Raw genomic sequence first — 22747 nt, 5'->3', positions numbered from 1 at the left:
TGATTACTTCTTACGATGGGGCTGTTAATCCTACTGTTTTGTCTGCTATGTATGTAGATTGAGTTTATTCTCCTGTCCAGGTTGCTTGTTTCGCAGGATGAAAAATTTTAGTTTCCGGGGGGTGGGAATGCTTCTACCTTTAGTTGAAAAGCCCCGATAAAGTTCTTCTCACCCTGGAAGAATATTTATCAGGGCGGATTTGAAGCCATGTCTTTCTAAGTAAATTTTCATCAATTGGCATCCCATTAAACCCTTTGAGAAATTCATAGTTCTCTATAAACTTCTGAGAGGACCTGCTTATCAGCATCTAGAATCCACACACACACAAGTATAATCCTAGCAATATAATAAGCCATCAGAAATCTCATCATGCCAAAGTACATACTTGACATTTACTAATTTCTCACTGAATTGAAACCATTATCATTTGCTGACAGTTCTAGGCTATTCGAGTCATGCTGTTAAGTGCTCCACGTTAGTAGAATTCCTGATTGCTCTGCCCATCTTTGCATCATGAGCAAAATAGTTGAACAGGATCTTCTGTCAAGTCCTTCCCAGTATCATTAATGTTCAGGTTGAAGAACGGTGTTCCAGTGACTGATCCCTGAGAAAAACCATTGGTCACTGTAAATCTGGTAGACTCCTTCCTCCCAGATACCACTTTCTGATATCTGTCTATCAGCTGATGGATGAATATCAGAAAGAGGATACAGGACTAGAATATAAATTTTTAAGTTTATATTTATATTCCAATTCTGCATCATTAATTTATCCAACAGTATCATAGTATATTCATTCCCTTTATCCAACTCAGCCATAACATTATTATAAAATATATCAGCAAATTGCCCACACCTGCCTCCTCTTGATGAACTTATGCTTTCCTTACAAAGTATAGTTTGTGAACTGTTTCTGTATGCAAGTTCTTAGCAACTGCACTAAAATCTTTACTTGAACTCCAGTTATACTGATGGGTTAATTTTTTTCCTGAGCTAAGGCTCAAATTATAAAACCAGCTCAGTAGCTTAACAAGTTAACTTAAGTAGTCATGGGACCAAATTATGTATTTCTCCAGAGTTTGTCATATTTCCAGCTTTGTAATTCAGCATGCATTCTTTCATAATTGAAACTTCTCAGGTCAGTATGGCATGATAACACAAACTAGTGGTAAAACTTCTTCTGATGCTATGATAAAATTTAACTATTTGACTTAAAGTTCTACTCATGCTACTTGAGAAAAGGGTCTTTCAACAGTTCAATAAATTTCCTTTCATGTTTATCATGAGTGAACTATTTCAGTATTGCAAGTTCTGAAAGAAGAGGCAGGAGGAGAGGGAGCATTGAGTCCCGTTAGCGTAAAAATTCATGCAAGCAATTGTTTGAGTTCCCACACTGCTCTGAACTGCTGTCCCATAACTAAACCTTTGTTCTCCAAAAGATATGCCAAGGCTGTACAAATAAAAAATCAAGCACACCACAACTGGCTCACATCAAGAATTCCATCCTTCTTTAGTGCTTATACTCAAGCCTGAAATAGCTGCAAGAAAACTATCAGTGCTTCCAAAACAGAGTTTGAAAGAGCAAAAAGCAGGAAACTTGTAACCTATCCAGTGGCTGAGCCTTTTGGTTTCTTGCCAAAGCAATTGGTCGTAACTTTTGCTCAACACTATTCCCATCCCTATCATACCCAGATGGCTCTATTACATCAACACCCACAGAAAAAGCCAATCTCCTAGCTCCACACTTTGCCTCATAACTGACAATGGTAAATCACCCCCCCCCCCACACACACACACCCAGCCATTCCAGATGCCCAATATACAATGCCCCTATATCCTTTTGCCAGAAAAAGATCAGAAAAATATTGTCCAAATTAGACACAAAAAAGTCTCCTGACCCTGATAGCATTCCTCCAATTATCCTGGAAGTTTGTGCACCAGAACTGACTCCTATCCTATGTTGCCTGTATATACTCTCTTACTCCACTGGTATCTATCCAACAGCCTGGAAGTTGGCTTATATTCAATCCATTCCCAAAAAGAGCAACAAATCACTGCTATCAAACTACTGCCTTATCTCACTCACCTCAGTCCTATCTAAAGTAATGGAGAGAACCATCAATTCCCAGCTCCTACACTACCTCGAAGGCCCAGCTAATAAACGATCACCAGTATAGATTCTGCCACTGCCGATCAACACGAGATCTACTCACATATTGTATGTCACCCATCTCTGGGCAAACGTCATGGAGAAGTTTGGTGAATCACAAGTGATTGCATTTAATATCTCCAATGTTTTTCACTAGGTCTGGCACAAAGGTTTACTAAGCAAACTCCCATCATTTGGTCTGACTCAGGACTTCTGCAGTTGGATTGCCAACTTTCTCTCAAGACACACTGTGTGTGATAGTGGATGGTTCCTTATCCTCTCACCATTCAACTAATGCTGGGGTTTCACAAGGTTCTGTTCTCTCATAAACTCTCTTTTTTCTATATATCAGTGACCTACTTCAGTTGGCCTCCAACCCAATACATAGTTTTGCAGATGACAGCACATTGCATTCCTCCCTTTCATTTGATAAACCTTACTCTACACAACTCACCTCAAGCTATAGAGCATCAACCACCACTGCCCTCAATTCTGATCTCCAAACCATCCTCTAATGTTGGTTCAGATAACTTCGTCAATTTCAATGCTAGAAAAACCCAGGTCTGTCTTATTTCTCACAAAAAAAAAAAGAACCATTTTCTTCTATTGTTATTTTTACAACACACAAATTTCCACACGAGACAAGATTTCTCTTCTTGGAATCACTCTGACATCAAGCCTCTCCTGTCATAAACACATCACAACCATTGCATCCTCAGCTATAAATAACTAGGATTTCTCTTTCGCTCAAGATGTTATTTCTCCTCTGAACTGCTGTTAACCTTATACAAATCACAAATCTGCCCAGCTATTGAATACTGCCACTCACATTTGGAGTGGGGAACCCCCTAAGAGCTCTCTCAAAATGCTTGACTCAATACAGAGGAGAGCAATTAGATTGATTAGTAACTTGCATCTTACCAACTCGATCCTCCCACTTTCACACAGACATTTGGTTTCTGCATTATGTGTATTCTGGAAATACTGTATTTCCATGGCAAATGTTCATCTGAAATAGCATCAATAATTCTCCCACTCAGTACTAAGTCTGTTGGAACATGTGTAGCTGCGGCCCAATATCCCTTCACAGTATACCTTGCTATCAAATAAAAAACCCACAGAACAAGTTTCTTTTCCTCCTCTTCCTTCATCCCTACTACCGCTGCATCGTGGAACAGTCTTTCCCCGATGTGTTTCCCAAGGAATACAATATACAGGCTTTTGAATCAAATGTAAACAAGTTTCTCCTTTCCCAACCATAGTAAGTCAGTACTACAGGTTGATTAACCAATCTGGCTTGCGTAAGCTCAACATTAAAAAAAAAAACATAAAAGCCTCCCCTCCCCTTTTTTTCCATCCAACTAGGTTTCAGAGATACTAATTAAATGTGATTTTTTTTTTTATGGAGTTTTTGAATAAATTCTATATAATTTTTGTTGCATGTGTAATCCATGACACTTACTTTAATTTGTCTAGTGCACATGTTCTATTAAAGTTATTAAATGGGATTATATTAAAGAAGAATTAATTTGACATACCTGTGTGCATTTTTGAAGGTAAGGATGAGATAGTTCTTGCAACAGGACTTGATCAGAACTGAGATGATATGTAATTAGGTGTTGAAGATGAGCCAATAATTGAGCCTAGAGATGCTTATCAGATAGCCAAAAAACACAAATAAACCAATACTGATAAAAATTAATTAAAGTAAGAATTTAAAAGAGCTGAAAATAATGAACAAAAGGAACATAAAACCTGTTATATGCATGCATGAAAAGGCAGCAGAATAACAATGTTTTGGCCATTTCATTTTAAACCATTACCAGATGTAGATCAGAAAGATCACTAGCTGTGAGCTCATCACATGGTTTAGTGAGATGATGTATTAAGAAGAGTAGAAGTTGGAAAGTATTGGAGAGTGTGACTGGTTTGAGAAAGTGTTGGAGCATTTGATTGGTTTGAGAGTCATGTGGAGTAATTTATTTAATTACCATGAGGGCGAGAGTAAATAGTGTTGTGTTTCTGACATATTGGATAGTTCTTATCGTTAGTGATTCAGAGCAATTTAATTTGGTTTCGTTTTCTTGGAAATTGATAATGGTGACCTTCAGTTCAGGGGTGTATTTAGCTTGTATTGCATTATATTGCATGCATGAAATCCCACCTGTTGCTGGTATTTTTTTTTTTTTTTCTTTTCTTAGTGGTGGAATGGAAGTAGTCTGCTATGGAAATATTGCAATCTCAATAATATTCAGTTAGGAAACAAATGGTGGATCCATTATAATAGGTATTGCATCCTGACTAGCAGTTAAACTTATGAACTACATTATTCCATAATAACACATCAGTCTTATGTGTTTTAGGAAATTTTGTAGTTTGTTACTGTTTTTTTTTTTTTTTAATTTGATGTTCTTTCCTTTTTCGAACCACTGTTGCTGATGCAAATCCTCCAGATTAATTTCAGTATGGCACAAAGACATGAAAAGGTCATACTGCACCAGGACACAGGTCACAGCAGTAATTGGTTAGTATGACAATCACAAACATCTGTGCAGGATTCGAATCCACAGCCTCTTGGCCGGAGAGTGGATATGCTAGCCACTTGGCCAACCAGCTGGTAGTGAAGACAATTTTATAATTTCAATAATTGAAGATGCATTTTATGGTTTATAAATGTTTAAATCAATGTTAGGAATTTTAAGACTATATGGGATTTTGATATTTCTTTGTGAAGAAGGTATATGATTTGGGACTGAGTGAATAGTATGATCTATTAGTTGTTAGGGATACTGTTAAGAACAGAAGATCTCTTTTAGATGTGTGATTTTTTAGTTTAAATCAGTGATAGAAGATGAGTATTGGTTGTAGTATTTGTATTTGATGACTTGCTAGCAAATATTATCTTATATACCTTATGGCATATTTGGTTCACCATCATTGCTAGTCTGGAAAGTGATTCTTGACTCTTGTAGCTCATCAACCAATGGTGATAAGAGCCTCTTGATGTGAATTTATTTGTCAGTGTTAAATGCTAAAAGTATGAATCTCGTGAGTTGTAATAAGAAAGCAGTATTCTTTATTAGTGAAAATAAAGCTGTGAATTTGTGAGTAAACCAGCTGTAATTTACAGCAGGTTTATTTAGTGGTTCATAAAGTTGTTAATTCTGCCTGTGTTTTTTCTTGCACTTTTTTTATGCTTCTTATGAGAGTTGAAAAATAGAGCTAGATGTTGAACTAAGAACACTGTGTCCTATTAAATCTAAATCAAACCAGTTGTAAATGTAAACTGACTTCATTTTGCTTAATTATAGTCATTGTGCATCTGTAACTAGTTTTTGATAGAATAAATTTTTTATTTCCATTAAAAAAAAATGCAAGTGGTCTGTTGGCAGTAAGGGAAGACTCAAAGAAACAGAAGGAGAGAAAGGGGGGGAAAGATGCAAAGGGAGAGAATGTATAGTATGAGTTTTGTTTGGAGATTCAATGATAAGAGGAGCGCTTGAGGAGAGTATGACAAAATTGTTTTTCATAGGCCAAGATTAAGATTGTTATCGATGTTGTAGAGATGCGGAGAGGGAAAATTAAAGAGATTATGATTTTGGTGGGTATTAATGCTCCAGCAGGTGAAAAGTGATATGTGAGAAAATAAGAAAGAGTTATTGTGATAAGTGAATAAGGAAGGAGAGAGAGAGAGAGAGTGTGTGTGTGTAAAGATTTTGAATCTGCTGCCACAGTATGATAGAGGTGAGCTGAGAGGACTACAATTATGAACAAGTGTACAGGAGGAATGGTATGGAGTTTGTGGATGTAGATGATGGAACTTATAAAAGGCAGATGCTGGCATTTGAATGGATTTGGTGTTAGGTGTTTTGAGGGACTGTTGTTCATTGAGAGTTCACAAGTACAGAGCCAGAGAAATAGGGGTGTTTGGTTAATGTGGGTGTGACATCCTAGAGTTGAATGAGTGAGTGAGACTGTGATCACATGTTGTTGAATGTAGCTCAGGTTCTTAACATTATTTGGATAATTAACACAAGGTGTAAGGAAGATTATGAGATAAATGGGACATTGCAATTTATGTATACTAATGCTTGGAAGTATCTAGATGAAGAGAAAGGAAATTTTGGCATTGGTTAATTCAACTTAGCCAGAAGTTACAGGCATTAATATGATTCGGTTGGTAGAGATGATGTAATCATAAGAGATAGAATGCAAGAAATGTAGTATTTTCGGAATGTGAGAGGAGATAATAATAGCAGATGAATCGAAGCCCAAAAGTGAAGTTCACCAGTACAGGGAGGCATAGATCAGTCGATTTGAGACTGTCTGGTGTTAGTAGAGACCAGCAGGATGAAATATATATATTTGAGTTTTTTCAAGTGTTTAATGGCTCTTGTGACATAGTAATGATTATTAGAAACATATTCACAAGAAAAAGAAATAATTTTATTATTGCAAATATACACATGCACACACTGAAATATATACTTGGTTGCTGCTATAAGCCAGGCGATAAAAGGGAGAATGTGGATGGCATGCTTTGGCACAATGCATGTAGGATGAGTAATTATTATGGGAGACTTCAACTATGAGGACATAAATTGGAAGCAGGAACAGTCACAGGGAGGGAAAGAAATGGAATTTATATAGCTACCAAGAAATAATTATTTGAGACAACGATTGTGTCACAAGTTTTGAAAATGCTTGATCTGGTCATGGCACCAAAGAACTTAGTGTTAACTAATATAGCCATACTATACTTCCACATGTGGAGAGCAGTCATGTGGTCTTGACCTGAAAGATTTCATAAGAAAATTCTGCATGTCTAGTAGAGGTCTATGTGGAATTATAAGGCTAACTGAGGAGTTGGAGCTCTGCCATATAAGAATTTGGAAGTAAAAGATATTATCATGGTCAGTGGCACACTCGGGATTTAATCTTGGGGGTGCCGAGCACTCAAGATTTAATCTTGGGGAGGGGGAGCCGAGTTAAGTATATGATTTGAGAATACACACTATGCATTGCGTACAACCTATGACAGCATATGCAGTGATCGACAATACATGATACCCATGATCTCCTTTGGCCCGGCTCGGGCAAACGAAGTAGCGCTTGGTCGACGGAGCAATACTTCGTTCGCCTTGCATTCATCAGTGGCCGTGATTTCCGAGAGCTATAGGGTATTCCCACCTTATGTGACCGCTAATTCATAAGTAGTATAGAAATAGAAGACATGACACAATATAAATAAAAATAATAATTTTAATTAGGAAACGATTTTTGGCCCCCCTCCCTGGGTGCACCACTGATCATGGTTGTTAGAGAAAAGTAGTATCAGACTGTATATTCAGTCAGGAGCATAAATCTAGTAAGTGTTAAATGGGATGAACAGCATCATTGAAGTGCAGAAAAAGGTGATTAGAAACCCCATAAGTAGTACAAGGCATGGGCAAGAAAGATGACCTGTATGGTAAGGAAAGCCAAAGCAAATTATGAAAAGAAGCTGGCTAATGAGGCTAAAGGAAATACCAAGGATAGTAAGTAAAAGGAAGAATGACTGGAAGGATGACATCAACCAGTTCTGATGGTAGGGATATAACAGAAGCACATGCAATAGTACAGTTACTGAATGATCATTTTGCAAGGATGTGCCATCTAAGGGATGGTGGGATATTACAGTACCACTCTCCCATTGTGAAATAGAGGTTGGTGAATTGGAAGTGCTTACAATACTGCAGAACCTTAATGCAACATAGCCATGGAATTAGATGGCATATCAGCTGTGTATTATGAGAATGTGCAAGGGAATTAGCATATTCTCTGACTAAGCCACTTAAGTCTCAGTTTGGGAAAGAGCCTAGGAAGTGAAAAGCAGGCAAAATTCCACTGCATAAAGGAGTCTCTAAGAAAAAGGTAGCAAATTATAGGCAGTTAATATCTCAGGAGTGGGGATTAAGGTATTGGAGAAGTTGTTAAAAGACAAGATTGAGGGCTGAAAGGACAAGGATTGGAATACTTTACAGGGACCAGCATGGTTTGTGATGATAAGTCTAGCTTTTTAAATTTTGCTTACATTTTTAATAAAGTGACAGTTGAGTTGGATAAAAGAAATGGCTACTCATTGATATTTCACAGATGAATTTGATAGGATACCATGTAGAACTCTGTTGCATAAATTGGGAGCAAATGGGGGTAGATATGAAGCTTGAAGTGGAGAAAAGGTGATGATGTTGAGTCTGGGAGAAGGTAGATGACAAGTGATGTACTAGCTCATTACTTGGTCTACTGCTGTTTCAGTACTTGGTTTGCTGGTACATCATTGATATAAGAAATGATTTATAGGGAAATATTCATTTGGTTACCAATGGTGCAAAGCTTGGAAAAGTGATAGTTTTATGTGACCGTGTGTAAGTTCATGCACTTTGGGATGAGGAGATTACAAGCTGTGCACTACATTGATGTAGCTAGCTGCAGGAGGTTGAAGTTTAAAGGACATATTGCAAAGGTGGCCAAAATAGCTCATTGAATTACATGGCCTTTGAAGAACACACTGACAAGCAGAGATAGGATTATTATTCCAATTTTTAAGGTTTTAATAAGGCCACATTTGGGTACACAGACCTGGTCACCTGTATTCCATGTAGATGAAGAAGTTGTGGAGAGGATCCAGAATTGAGTGACCAATATTGTGATAGGTCTATGGAATGCTCCTTATATGGATAAATTAAAGGTCTGTGTGCTCCAAAGACCATACTGGACTTTAGAAATAAACAAAAAGGAGAAACATGATAGAAACATATAACTTATTAAAGAGGTATTATAAGATTAACACTGAAACTTTTTTTTTTATAACATAGCAGGAGAGAACAAGGAGTCACCCCCAAGAAATTGTATAAGTGTGTGGTTAGCAAGGGTGCTAGGACTATATTTTTTGCTCATAAAATATTATTACCAGAATCACATTTAATTTAAATGTCTTTATTTGTAAAATTTTCAGCTAAGTTTCATAGCCATTGTCAGTACAATTATAGGAAAACACAAAAAATATAACAATTCAATTGAAAGCATGTGATATTATGTTATTTATTTATTGTCATATTTCTTAATGTAATCTATCTAAAAAAAGAATTTCAAGTCTTATCTTCTCTAAAATGTAAATTATTTCTAAGGCAGAAAAAGGTCGAGCAGTTGCAGTTCATAATGAGAACAATTATTTTAGAAAACAATCTTCTACTTTGATATCATTCTATGTACAGAAGCATTGATAGAGACCCAACTCAATCACAAATCAATAAACTTAACAGCCTCTTGAGAGAAGTTCATTCTTCGGATGAAGAAAATGTAAAAATTCTAAACGTTCATCATGCTTTTGCTCCAAAACTGTATGGCCTTCCTAATTGCATAATGAAAATGTGCCATTAAGACCTATTGTGAGCTTCTTAGAATGGCCAACACATAAAGTCTCAAAATACCTATCCAATTTTTCTGCATTTATGGGAAATTCTATTTCCTTTATAAAAAAATTTAATAGTTTTAAAAATGAAATTTCGGGATTATCCTTACAACCCACAGATCTTCTGGTAAGTGTGATGTCGTCTCGCTCTTTACAAATACCCCTCTGACTGATACAATTGAATTACTTCATAATGATTTCCTCCTGATGTAAAATTATTTGACTTTGTCATTAATTCAGGACTTTAGGAGCCAGAACAAACTGCACAAACAGATAGAGGGTTCCCCAACTCGAACTAATTACTTTATGGAACATTTCAAACAACATGTTATGGACGTGTTTCCACCTAAACCATCGATTTGATACAGATATGTTGATGATGTGTTTGCTATATGGAACGCCTCCTTGTCTGATTTTCATGAATTTCTTGAAAAAATTAATTCAATAAAACCAAGAATCAAATTTACCCTTGAAGTAGAAGATAACAATTGTGTTCCTTTTCTGGAAACTATGGTGTAATCAAATCCTTAGTCAACAGAGCTCATAAAATATGTTCTACAGATTCTCTTCTAAACAAAGAACTGTTTAAAATTAATAATGGAAAACTCACGTAAAAAGATTATTTAATAGTATGATCAATAAATTTCCTAACAAAAAAAAAAAAAATAATAATATGTATTCAATAAAAAGTTAGGAAAGATTAGCTGATTTATAAAGTACTATCTCCCATAAAGGGGATAGACATAAGCTGTTGGATCTGTTTAAGTTAGGAGAATGAAGTAAAGTTTCACGTTTCTTTATAAAGGTGTTCCATGAGGAACCGACTTTTGTGAAGGACTCTTGTCTTTCTCCAATGAACTCTATGTCTAGTGAAGATGGCATGTTCTGCAAGTCCAGACTTCATCATCAAATTCCTGCCATGTACCCTCAAGGGGTGTACAGGATATGACAGTACTACATGAAAAAATTACATCATTACTAACTTCCTATCTACAATTTTCCTCCAAATCAGTCTGTTACTTGTCAAGACTCCAACATTATCAGATTTTATATTTCTATCATCTAAGGCACTTTGTACCGTATCACTCCCACCTATATCTTGGTCTTCCTCTGGGTCGTTTTCCTGGCAACCTGGCAGAGAACACTTGTTTTGCTAATCTTTCCTCTCCCATTCTGTTTAAGTCACCATACCACCTGAGATTAGCTCTGCTAATGCATTCCTGGATGCTGACAATGTCAAGTTCTTTCCTAATATCCTCATTTTTAATATGATATTGCCATTAATGCCATCTGTTCACGCCTCTAATCTTTCTCATGACTCTCATATCTGCGGTCTCTAGTCTTTGATCAAGTGTTTTACTTCTGACCCAGTTCTCAGATCCATAAGTTAAAACTGGTTTGAACACTGTCTTGTATACAGCTAATTTAGTGTTCCGACTAATTTCTCTATTATTCCATATGAATTTATTCAGTTGACTTCCCACCATACCAACTTTGCTGATTCTGTTGTCTATTTCTATATTTAATTTACCATCTTCAGTAAAAATCATGCCTAAGTAGCTGAAATGTTTTACTTGTTCCACAGGTTCTCCATTCACAACACAGTTGACATTTTCAATGATTCTGCCTATTTTCATTGTCTTTGTCTTTTTATTGCTGACCTTCATACCATATCTATTACAACAGCTATTCAATTTAGTCAGAGAATCTTGCAGACTTGTAGCGGATTTATTTAGAAGTATAACATCATCCGCATAAAGCAAAGAGCTGACATTAACATCTCCAATTTTGATATCAGGTTTAATACCACTTTCCTTCATAATGTGATCTATATAGATAATAAATAACAGAGGGGATAATGTACATCCTTGTCTCACACCAGATTTAACATTAAACCATCTTCCTGTACTTCCTTCAATTCTAACTGCTGACTTACTACTCAAATAAAGACTAAGTATTGCTTGATATAATGCCCCGTTGACACCATATAACTGCAGCGTATTGAATAGCTTCTTTCTTGGCACCTTGTCATATGCCTTTTCCAGATCGACAAAACTTAAATACAAATCTTTGTTATATTCCCATGCTATCTCGACTATTTGTCGTAAAGTGAAGATCTGATCCTGACAGCCTCTATTTGGCTTGAATACAGCTTGTTCTTCACCAAGCTTTTCTTCCACAATTCTTCTCAACCGTTTCTCAAATATACTTGCATAGATCTTGCCAGGAACACTCAGTAGGGAAATACCTCTGTAATTCTCACATTCAGTTTTATTTCCCTTTTTATATATGGGTACTATGAGAGCTCTACTCCAATCATCGGCAATTCGTCCCTCTGTCCAGGCTTTCTGAACTATGCAGTGCTGCCACTGTAAGACTTTTATACCACCATACTTCAGCATTTCTGGTCGAATATCATCCACTCCTGCTGCCTTTCCACATTTCAAGCCTTTGATGGCTTTTTCTACTTCAAGTATGGATATGTATTCCTGACTGCATGCCTGGTCAGTGTTTTTTATCACTGTGCTGTCATCACTGCTTGTTTCATTTAGCAGTTTTTCAAAGTAATTACTCCATACTTCAAGGATATCTTTTTCTCCTGTTTTCATGTCACCTTTATCATCTCTAACTCCTTTTACAGCACTCTTTCCTCTATTCCTAAGCTTCTTCAACAACCTCCAGAATAGTTTGCCATCTTCTTGATATTTATTTTCTATATTCTTGCCAAAGTCCTCCCATGACTTTTGTTTAGCTAGTTTTACACACTGTTTAGCTTTCTTACATTTGTCTCTGTATTCTGTAAGAGTAAAAGCTGACTTATTTGCCAGGAACTTTTGATATGCTTTCTTCTTTTCCTTCACTGCCTCTTTAACTTCCTGTGTCCACCAGGGAGTTCTGATTTTTTTATCCTTGCACACAACCTCACCACATGCCTCTCTGGCAGAATCAATCAATGTTTTCTTCAGAGTTTGCCACTGAATGTCCAAGGTTTGATTCCTGTTCTCAAACTCTTTCATTTTCTTTTCAATAATCTTTCTGTATTTTAGTCTACAGTTCACATCTGAGAGCTGCTCAACTTTTATTCACTTTAAAACTTTCTTACATGTTATTCTTTTCAATATGAAATTCAATTTTATCCTGCTCAAGACTAAATAGTGATCACTTCTAATTTCAAATCCTCTGTACACTCTGGTGTCCTGCACCAGGGAGGAAACTTCACTATCAACAATAACATAGTCAATGAAACTTTTCTTATTCCTAGCCTCTTTTTTCCTTGTGAATTTGTGCACATTTTTATGTTGGAACATGGTGTTAGTAATAACCAGTCCATGCCCTGAGCAGAAATCCAACAGATATTTGCCATTATTATTAGCTTTGCTCTTTTCTCCAAATTTTCCCAAAATATTTTTGTATGTCTCACAATCATTTCCTACTCTGCTATTTAGATCCCCAACAAGGACCAACTTTTCCTTTTTCATTGTGTCAGTTGCTTTTCAGTTTTAAAGTATTTAATATAAGATTGGTGTTCTTCTAGTCGAATAGAGGCAGATCTTTTTGTTTGTCTGAAATAAGATAATCCACAAGAGCACGGAATCTGATAGACACCTGGATAATTAAGGTGTGGAACCTTGTCCTTAGGAGAAGTGAGAAAGGTGGAGTTTTGCTGAACGGTCGAAAGGTAACAAAAATATTCAGTGTTATCGATGTGTCTACTCACGGTATACCTCTTTTAAAACTTAAGGAACTGTTTATTATCAGAACTACCTTTATCTCTAATGATTATAATGCAAAAGCTATTAAAAAATTAATCAATAATTATAGTTGTCACCTGCCTCAAGAAGAAATTACCAGAATTTGTGTCCCATATGTTAAAGAACTTTAATAAAAAAAAATAGCAAGACTACTTCAAAAAATTAACTTCCAAGTCTCTTTCTGCCCACTTCGCAAATTTAATAGGTGTACCTTCCTTATCATATCTAAAGACAAATATCTTCCTCTTTCTTATACTGGAGTTTACAGAATCCTCTCTTCTTGTGGCTTAAAGATCTCAACAAATCCAGTTTAGCAATTCATGCATTATCCACAAACACAGGATTCAGCAGAACAAAACCAAAGTGTTGCACAAAAGTTATTTTCTTCTGGAAAGACTGTACAAGAAAAGGTGTGCTTCGCAGCTAAACACTAACAAAAACTATTGCCTAAAACTTTCACAATTTTAGGAAGCTTGGTTCCTTAATTTGCAATTGATTTTTTTGGTTTATGTTCAAAAATAATTAACTAAATTATTTTATTGTAATTTATTTTGAATATTAATGCAGAAGGTGCTATTCTCCTACAGCCAATAATGTACATAATATCACGCACTTTCAATTGAATTGTTGTTCTCTCTTTCTTGTGATTTCCTATAATTGTATTCACAATAGCTATGAAACTTAGCCGAAAATTTTACTAATAGACATTTAAATTAAACGCGATTCCAATAAATAATATTTTGTACTGAATTATTCTTCCTCTTACATCTTGATTTTTAGGAGCAAAAAAAAAAACAAACATATATATATATATATATATGTAGAAAGTATTTTTAACTTGGGTATAGTTATAACTATACCCAAGTATAGTTTACTACACCCAATAAAACTATACCCAAGGTATAGTTTTAACTATACCCAAGTTAAAAATACTTTCTACATTTATATCTCCTCCTGAGATTTTTATTTAATAAGGTTATAACACCTTATGGTAACTTGTTTTGGTAAAGTACTTACGAGCTCTGCATTACTAAATCTTGGTATTTCTAGCCTGGCTCCCACTGATGAGACCTCAATAAAGGTCGAAACCGGTCTGGGTAGTGGCCCCTTGCCTTTAATACAAAACATCATACATCTCCTTCTTGGAGATGTGTTTTGGCATTAAGGGTAAATATTAAGATTAGTGATCGGAGCTCGCTCCACCTTTACCACGAGTTGCCTTGGTCTTGCACTACCTGTAGGATCAGCTAGTCTTGCATAAATTGCAGGCGCAAATTTGACATTTTTGTCTGTTTGCTTACTTGGGAAAAATGGAGTAAAACCAGGTTTAAAATTGCTTGGTATCTGTAATTTTTAATTTTTTTCTTCTGATAGAAGTGAATGGGTAGAATGGGCTGTCAAAGGTGGTTCGGAGTGCTGTGTAATCAGAGAATGAGTTCAAGAAGAGGTATGATAAGTATTGTCTTGAACAGTGGTTAGAGTGGGTCTCCCATGACGAGTCTTTGACTGCATGAAGATACCACCAAAATAATAATAATAACCTTCCTGTGTCTGTCAGTTGCTCACATTCTCAAAATTTGTGCATTTTGAAGAAGAAAGAGCTTTACTTTAAATATCTAAACTAAAGCCAAGTAAAACTTATTTCAGATAATATGCAGAGAATTGGCAAATCTTTTTCACCCGCCCAAATTACTATTTGATTTTAACACCTGTTTACATGCTGCTGTTAATTTCTTCAGTGGATTTTGACTCAGAATATTTATTTTTTTTTTATTCATACTCTAACTTGATCACCTACCTTTTTTTTTAAAAAAAAAATTACCACTATGTTTAATTCAAAAGGTAAAGTTGACATCAAATGAATTATAATATCCTTCATCTGTTTCCATTTTTGTAACAGCTTAAAGAACAACTTCACCAAGTGGGAAAGCAGCTGTCAGTATTTCCTGATCAAAATTATGAAGATGATAAAATATTAACTCCTGTTAAAGGTTTATCAGACTTATCTGAGCTAGATACATTACTAATTGATGATGATACAAATTCTCAGTCATCTGAGAACACATCATTTGCTCATTCTGAATCACCATCAGTACAGAAATCAACTGTTCAGAGGTTTAAAGGGTAAATAATTTTTAAATTCATACATTCATCCCTTTAAATAAATCTTAACCAGTTTTAACCTTTAGCAATTTATTTTAGTATGTTCAACACTTTTTGTATATTTGATCTAGAATTTAAATAATCTTGAATAATCTTAAAATATATATTGTGAATGTCTTAAAACATAAAAAAAGCAGATTTTAGAATACAATGCAGAATAAGTGTGGAATTGATTGAGAGTCATACAAAGGTTCAATTTGTATGACTCAATCAATTACACATTTGTGTACGTGTGTGTGTGTGGCAAATGTTGTAATTTGCCACACACACTAACTCACTCTTAAATAGTTTGATGTAAACCACAATTTAGATAGCAAATTTCAGTAAGAATTCAGAATACTGAAATTTAGTAAAATCCATCCAGGCTATATGAATAGACAAAATGAATCTGGTGTGTACTGTGCATTTTATGAAATGCACTTCAAAATGTAATTACCTTGAGCATTCATACAACATTTATGAAGATTATGGAACCTAAGTACATAACTGCAATATATTAGTGTAGATTACTGCTGTGTTATTGTATATCTCCACAAAGTCTTAGATTGATGAGAAGGAGCATTATTGTCCACGTAGAGTGACAGTTTATACTGCAGACAGTGCCTGTCATAACTCACTTCATATTCATTCAGCATTGATACACTTACCACCCCCTCTGATGACACTTGACATTCACCAACCACACTCAATTTAGATATTTGTTTCTCATTCTTTTGCTGGCAATAACCTTAAACAGCTTCTAGAAATGATATCTTGTTCTTCTACAACCCTAAAAAATCTTACATTCATCTTTATGACAAGCTTCTCTTGTGATCTAGTGAGCTTCCATCACCACTCCTCTATAATTTGCAGTTCATACTTGTCTGTTCAGTTTTTGTCAGTTTTACAATCTCAATGCAGTCTTAAATACTTACCTCTGAACATCTTTTTATTTCATAGATATCACGATATAACTGTGCCTATTTCAGTTGAGGAGCTGATCATTGCTGCCGGCCTGGTTGGCCAAGTGGTTAGAATATCTGCTCTCCAGCCAAAAGGCTGCATGTCTGAATCCTGCCGTGGGCATGGATGTTTGTGATTGCCTGTGAAAATACTGGTGGTGGTGGTCGGCAGTAGATGGCAGTGGTGTATATGATGAAAGTAGTTGTGGTTCATTGTAGTTGGTGGATTGAGTGGTGGAGACGGAAAGTTGTGGAGTAGGTACTCTCCCTCGATGAGTCTTTGGACTCCCTGGAGGTATCATGTAATAAATAAATTCCATGTGATGATACTGCGTTCCCCCCTTTTTTTACGGGAGTTCATGGTACCATCTAGTCCCCCCCAAATTTTATCCGGGCTCCAGAACTGGCATAGGCTGATGAATCAGACCTATAGCTGGGTCAGTATTGCTGACTGTAATCCATATGTCTTCAGACCAGTTTGCCTGCTTGCAGGATGAAAAACACCAGATAAACTGGCCGAAAAAACCCTCCTGTCCATGCCCAAGACTAGCTAACTTGGCTATGACTGAGGAAGATCCTTCAGTTCCTCACGTCGTTGACAAGAATCGAACCTAGGACATTCCTTCCCCAGGCATATGGTTGCGAAGCACAAAGCCACTAGGCTAACCGCACGGACATCATGTAATAATAATAATAAAAATTCCTGATATATGTACCTTCAAAAGTATGCTGAATACTAAGATAGTACTACATGATTGCTAACATTCTATCAGCAATATTCCTCCAAATTAGTCTGTTATTTGTCAGCAACTCCAACAATGTCAAATATTTTATTTCAGTCTTCTAAGGCACTTTTAATTGATCATTCCACCTAGATCTTGGGTTTACTCTGGATCTCCTTCCTGTCATCAAACATCAGTTTTACTAGGCTTTCCTCTCTTTTTCTATTTATTGACTACCCCCCCCCCCCCCCCGAGTTCAGTTCATTCCTGAAATGTAACAATGTCAAGTTCCTTTCTAATATCTTAATTTTAATATAATTCTACGATTGATGCCATCTGTTTTCACTTCCCTAATTTTTCTCAGAACCCTCATATCTATGGTCTGTAGTCTTTGATCAACTGCTTTATTATTTCTAATCCCACTATCAGATCCACAAGTTCATATTTGTTTGAATACTGTCTCTTATACAGCTAGTTTATTGTTTGACTAATTTCTTTCTTATTTCATGTAATTTTTTTTTCAGTTCACCTCCTGCTGTACCAGCTTTACTTATTCTGTTGCAGGAGTTATTATTATTATTATTATTATTCCTGACGCCTCCAAGGAGTCCGAAGATTCATTGTGGGAGGACACCTACAACTGTCTCAACCACTACACCGAACCTCTACTATGAATCAATGCCATCTACCACCCACCTCCACCACAACTGGTGTTCTATGTCTATAAATTGCATGTGTTCTGAAGGGCCGATTTGCTTGTATGCGGGATGAAAAACCCGAGTTTCCGGGAGGGAAAAACCCTGCTACCTCCGTCTAACCCACACAACGAGAATCGAACTTAGGCCTATTCCAATCGAAGGGCGCAATGTACCGTCATTCTTCCAATTGCGCTACGGAGGCAATTCAGTTATTCAGTTTAGTTAAGGAATCGTGTTATTTATTTATTTATGCTTATGGCTACATGAAACTGGTAAGTTAAAAGTGCAATCACAATTTCCAGAAACAAATGATGAAAATCTTAACATATAAAAGTTCATTACATAAAAATGCACAACTTGCTTTCTAAGTCTTTCCTTTTTTTAAAAAAATAAAGCAAAAGTAACTTGTCATAATCAAGCCAGGGAAATTATCGTCCTGCTACAAAAAGTATGACAAGGCTGCATGTTCTCACAACACTTCACAACATAAATGTAGCTGTATCTGAGGTTTAATTAGAGAGCAGTTGTGTCTTGTGTGAGAAAACTTAATCCATTAGAGGAGGCCCATTTCACGTTGTATCATCATCTTCTAACATGAGGAGGAGTTCTGCTGATACTATGATGAGGACTATGAGAGTGACTACGAGAATAACGTTTTCGTGGTGAGACGGGACCGTGATCTTCTGTTTCCTCCATAACCACCGCCACCATACCAACTACAGGTCAATTTCCAGGTTGGAAAGCCAATTCAAGGCCTCATGTGTCACCTTGTGGATGTCCTGTAGGCCACCACCGTGAAATTGGCACCTTGGGCAGTCAATATAATCAAGTACACAATATGAGTAATTGTCTGGGCCATGGGAGAACAATCACAATAAGGGTGATATGGCAGCCCCCATTTGTGTAGAAGGTAGCCACATCTTGCCTGACTAGTTCTGATCCTGTTTATTGAGACCAAATCTTCCTAGGAAGATCAAAACCAGGATGCGCAGCACAGGGATCGTCTACCAGGAAGCTGTTTGTTGGGAGGTTGTTGAACCAGTATCTTCTCCATATGTCAGATATTGATGGCAGTGCAGCTGAAGAGGCTTTCTAGATTTGAGGTGAAGATTAGGTGAGTTTATGAGAGTCTGGCGTAGGGGCAGGAGTGGGTTGCTCATTGCTTTATTAAATTCCTTAATCGAGGTTTGTCTTCTCCATATGTGTGTTGGAGCAATGTTAGATAGAACAGGCAGCCAGGAGAGAGGGGGGGGGGTGCTTCTCACTGTCCCACTAATTGTGCACATGGTAGAGTTTAGCTGGATGTCTATAATGTTAGTGTGTGTACTTCTTTCCCAGACAGGGGAACAATATTCTGCTGCATAGAATGCGAGGGCTAGTGCAGCCGATCTTAGGACATCTGCACTACAACCTCAGGCTGTTCCAGCAAGGCTTGAAATGATATTATATTGGGGGGATTGAGACAGCCTTCAGTGAATGACACAAATGTACAATGGCTATATGAACAAAGAATTAACCAATATCTAGATAAAACAAAATGAAGAAATAGAAATAGAATGGCTTAATATAAAAACGATACTAAATGCAGCAGCAAATGAAAGCTTAGGAAAGTTTAGGAAAAAATTCAATAAAAGGAAAAAACTGACGATCTGGGATGATACGATCAAAGAAATAATCAAAAAGAAAAAAGAAGCCTATCACAAATGGTTAAGCAGTAAAAGATTAGAAGATGAAATAGAATATAAAAGAATAAGAGCCATAGCTAAAAGAGAAGTCAGAAAAAGACAGAGAATCATGGAACAAATTTGTTTCTAATTTAGAACATGATTTATATAAAATAAGACCCAATGTATGTAAGATTTTGAAACACTTAAATGCAGATACCAAAGAAAACATAAAATTAAACACTGAATTGAAATTAGAAGAATTTCTAAATTACTACACAGAACTGTGGACAGACAAATATTTTAAAAAAGACAACTGGCAAACATTTAACGAAAATAAAAAGGAAATAACTCAAGAAGAATTAGAAATCAGCCTGAAAGAAACAAGAAATGGAAAATCACCTGGAGAAGATAAGCTAGGTTCAGAACTATATAAATATGCAGAACAAGATTCAAAGAAAGACTCTTATTATTTTTAAATAAAATTTATTCAACTGGTATCCTCCCAATAGAATGGAAAAAAGCAATTGTGATTCCTATCTTTAAAAAAGGTAATAGAGATGACCCTAAAAACTATAGAGGTATCAGTATACTAAATTCCTGTTACAAAATATATAGCAGAATCTTAAATAGAAAACTAATGAAATATTCTGAAAACTTTATTTTAGAAGTACAGAATGGATTTAGAAAAGGACGATCATGTATAGACCCAGCCTTTTGCCTAAAATTAATAATAGAGAAAAGAAGAGAATACAATTTAGAAACACATATTGCATTTATTGACTTTGAAAAAGCATTTGACAAAGTTAAAAGAAACATATTATTTAACATATTAAAAGAAAGACAAATACCAAATAATACCTTAAAAGCTATCACAAGTATATATGAAAATAATCAAATACAAATAAGATTAAATCACGAGCTATCATATACGAGAGAGATAAACCAAGGGGTCCGACAGGGATGTCCCCTCTCGGCAACTCTTTTTAATACCTACTTAAATGAAATAATAATAAAATGGAATAAAAATTTACATCAAGGAATTAAACTTTCTCCTACAGTAAACTTAAACACTCTCCTCTTTGCCGACGACCAAATAATAATTACAAATTCTGAAGATAACTTACAGAAAGCTATTTTAGATCTAAATGAGATATCCAAAGATTATGGTATGATAATATCAACGAAAAAATCAAAAACTACTTAGGATGTGTGATCACATATGAAAATGAAAAAGATATAAACGTAAAAATTGCAAAATATTTAAAAAAAATAGGTGTAATTAACTCTATATTTAAACCAAACCTAGTTCAAAAACAAACCAGACTGAAAGTATACAATACATTAGCCCTACCGGTCTTAATGTATGGAAGCGAAATCTGGACAATTAAACAAAAAGACAAACAAACATTAACAACAGCAGAAATGAAGTTTATGAGAAAACTGCAAAGTATACCCTATTTGATCAAAAAAGAAATGAAGAAATTATGAAAGAATTAAACCAAGAACCAGTAATAGAAAAAATTTAAAAATATAAACATAAATGGATGGAACATGTTCAAAGAATGAAAACAGAAAGATTACCAAAACAAGCCTTAACGTACAAGCCATTAGGAAAAAGGATGACTTCTAAGGCCAGAACAGGCCATGCTAGGCCTAAATCCTTGATACGCATGATGATGATGATGAAAAATGATGGTTTCAGCAAGTCCATCATCATCAAAGCATTTAACAGTTTTAGGTTCCCAATCTCTATGCCTCAGTAAGAAATTTCTCGGAATTCCTCTTCCTTAAGTTAATGGAATATCTGAACGTATTGCTAAAGTTCTGAGACCTCTAAATATTGTTGTTTCCTTTTGTCCTGTCAGGATGATTTCAGCCTTCTTTTCTTCACCTAAAGTTAAGTGACTTTCTCCACTTAACTTTCGGATCTACCATATCCCATGTTCCTGTACCTTGTTGTATTTCACATAATTAGGTACATCTGCTTCTGTCTACTGTGAAGAACATAAATCTTTTATCTGTTACCATGAATCTGACCAGTCTGGCTTAGCTAAACATACTGTTGTGTCCCATTTTACGATTTTTTTTTTTCTATCTAATAATTTCCGCTTATCTATGTTCTACTATTATCTATGCTCGAGATATCACCAAAAAATTTACTAATACTTAAGTTATTTCTCCTCTTAGTACCCCTAATATTTGTATTATACTGCCCTTTTGGGATATTTAGTTTGAGATATTATACAAAAACAAGGAGAAAGAACTAAAATATGTCAGAAAGTGTAACTATGTTGCAGTCGTGACACTTTATCTCGTTTCTTAACACATTAATTTCCCGTGATTGGGTTCATAATTTTTCAAGTGGTGCATTGGACAGCAATTTCAGACAACTGTTTTATCATTGGACAAAAAGTTTATTAAATTCCTTAACATGGTACAATTCAAATTTTAGTTATTACTCAATTCAATGTTATACTAAATATTTACAAACTGACATTAGCTTATCGTAAATAATTAAGCTATGATCCTATAATGAGTGTTATGATCATGCCGCCATACACATTCAACACATAACTTCATATGACATGGACATATAAGATTAATTCACACTATTTAACTATCCAAACTTAAGTAGCTTAACTAAACCATTTACTGCACTAACACATAACTATGACATTTTAAACTTTCTTATACAATATAAAAGACATGCAAAATTCTCAGGACATTTAATTACTCATATAACATTAACACTAGCCAGCTTACTTTCAATATATTCTGTCAGATACTAAAGTCCTAGTATTGTTTTCTTGGTCACTTCAACAGTTCAGTATTAGAATAATGATAACTAATACAGACGAATCTTAGTTAACATGAGATATAATTTACAGTACCTTTCTTTCCTGAGTTTTCCATATGGGCCTCTATCTTTTTCTGATTGAAGTATCCTGGTATAACCTCTACGATAATCTGCTTCTCCTAAGTTCCCTTTTGAATTGAACTATGCCTACGTGGTCTTTACCTTTCGTTATTCAGGACACACTTTGAATCATCTAAATAACGCTGTGCAATTCACGACGTGGATATCGATTTCTTTACAGCTTTCCCTTTTTCGTGGTTGTCACTGAAGTTGAAACACAAAGAATATGCTTTCTTTTCCTCGACTATATGGCATTCTTCACTTCTTACATAGGAAATACGGAACT

The 22747-nt window shown here is 35.6% G+C and overlaps 1 protein-coding gene across 1 annotated transcript in view; it reads left to right on the top strand.

Annotated features, from left to right (window-relative positions):
• Positions 1-22747, top strand: part of LOC150094437 (uncharacterized) — a 230436-nt gene that overhangs the window by 52622 nt on the left and 155067 nt on the right. The window contains exon 2 of the mRNA XM_090412231.1: positions 15254-15477. Coding sequence (XP_090268357.1) covers positions 15254-15477 — 224 coding nt within the window. The remainder of the gene's footprint in view (positions 1-15253; positions 15478-22747) is intronic.

Source organism: Typopeltis vanoorti, chromosome 22, assembly GCF_054136105.1.
Source record: "Typopeltis vanoorti isolate ZY-2024b chromosome 22, IOZ_Tvanoo_1.0, whole genome shotgun sequence".
Lineage (NCBI taxonomy): Eukaryota > Metazoa > Arthropoda > Arachnida > Uropygi > Thelyphonidae > Typopeltis > Typopeltis vanoorti.
This window is presented reverse-complemented; position numbering and strand designations above follow the sequence as displayed.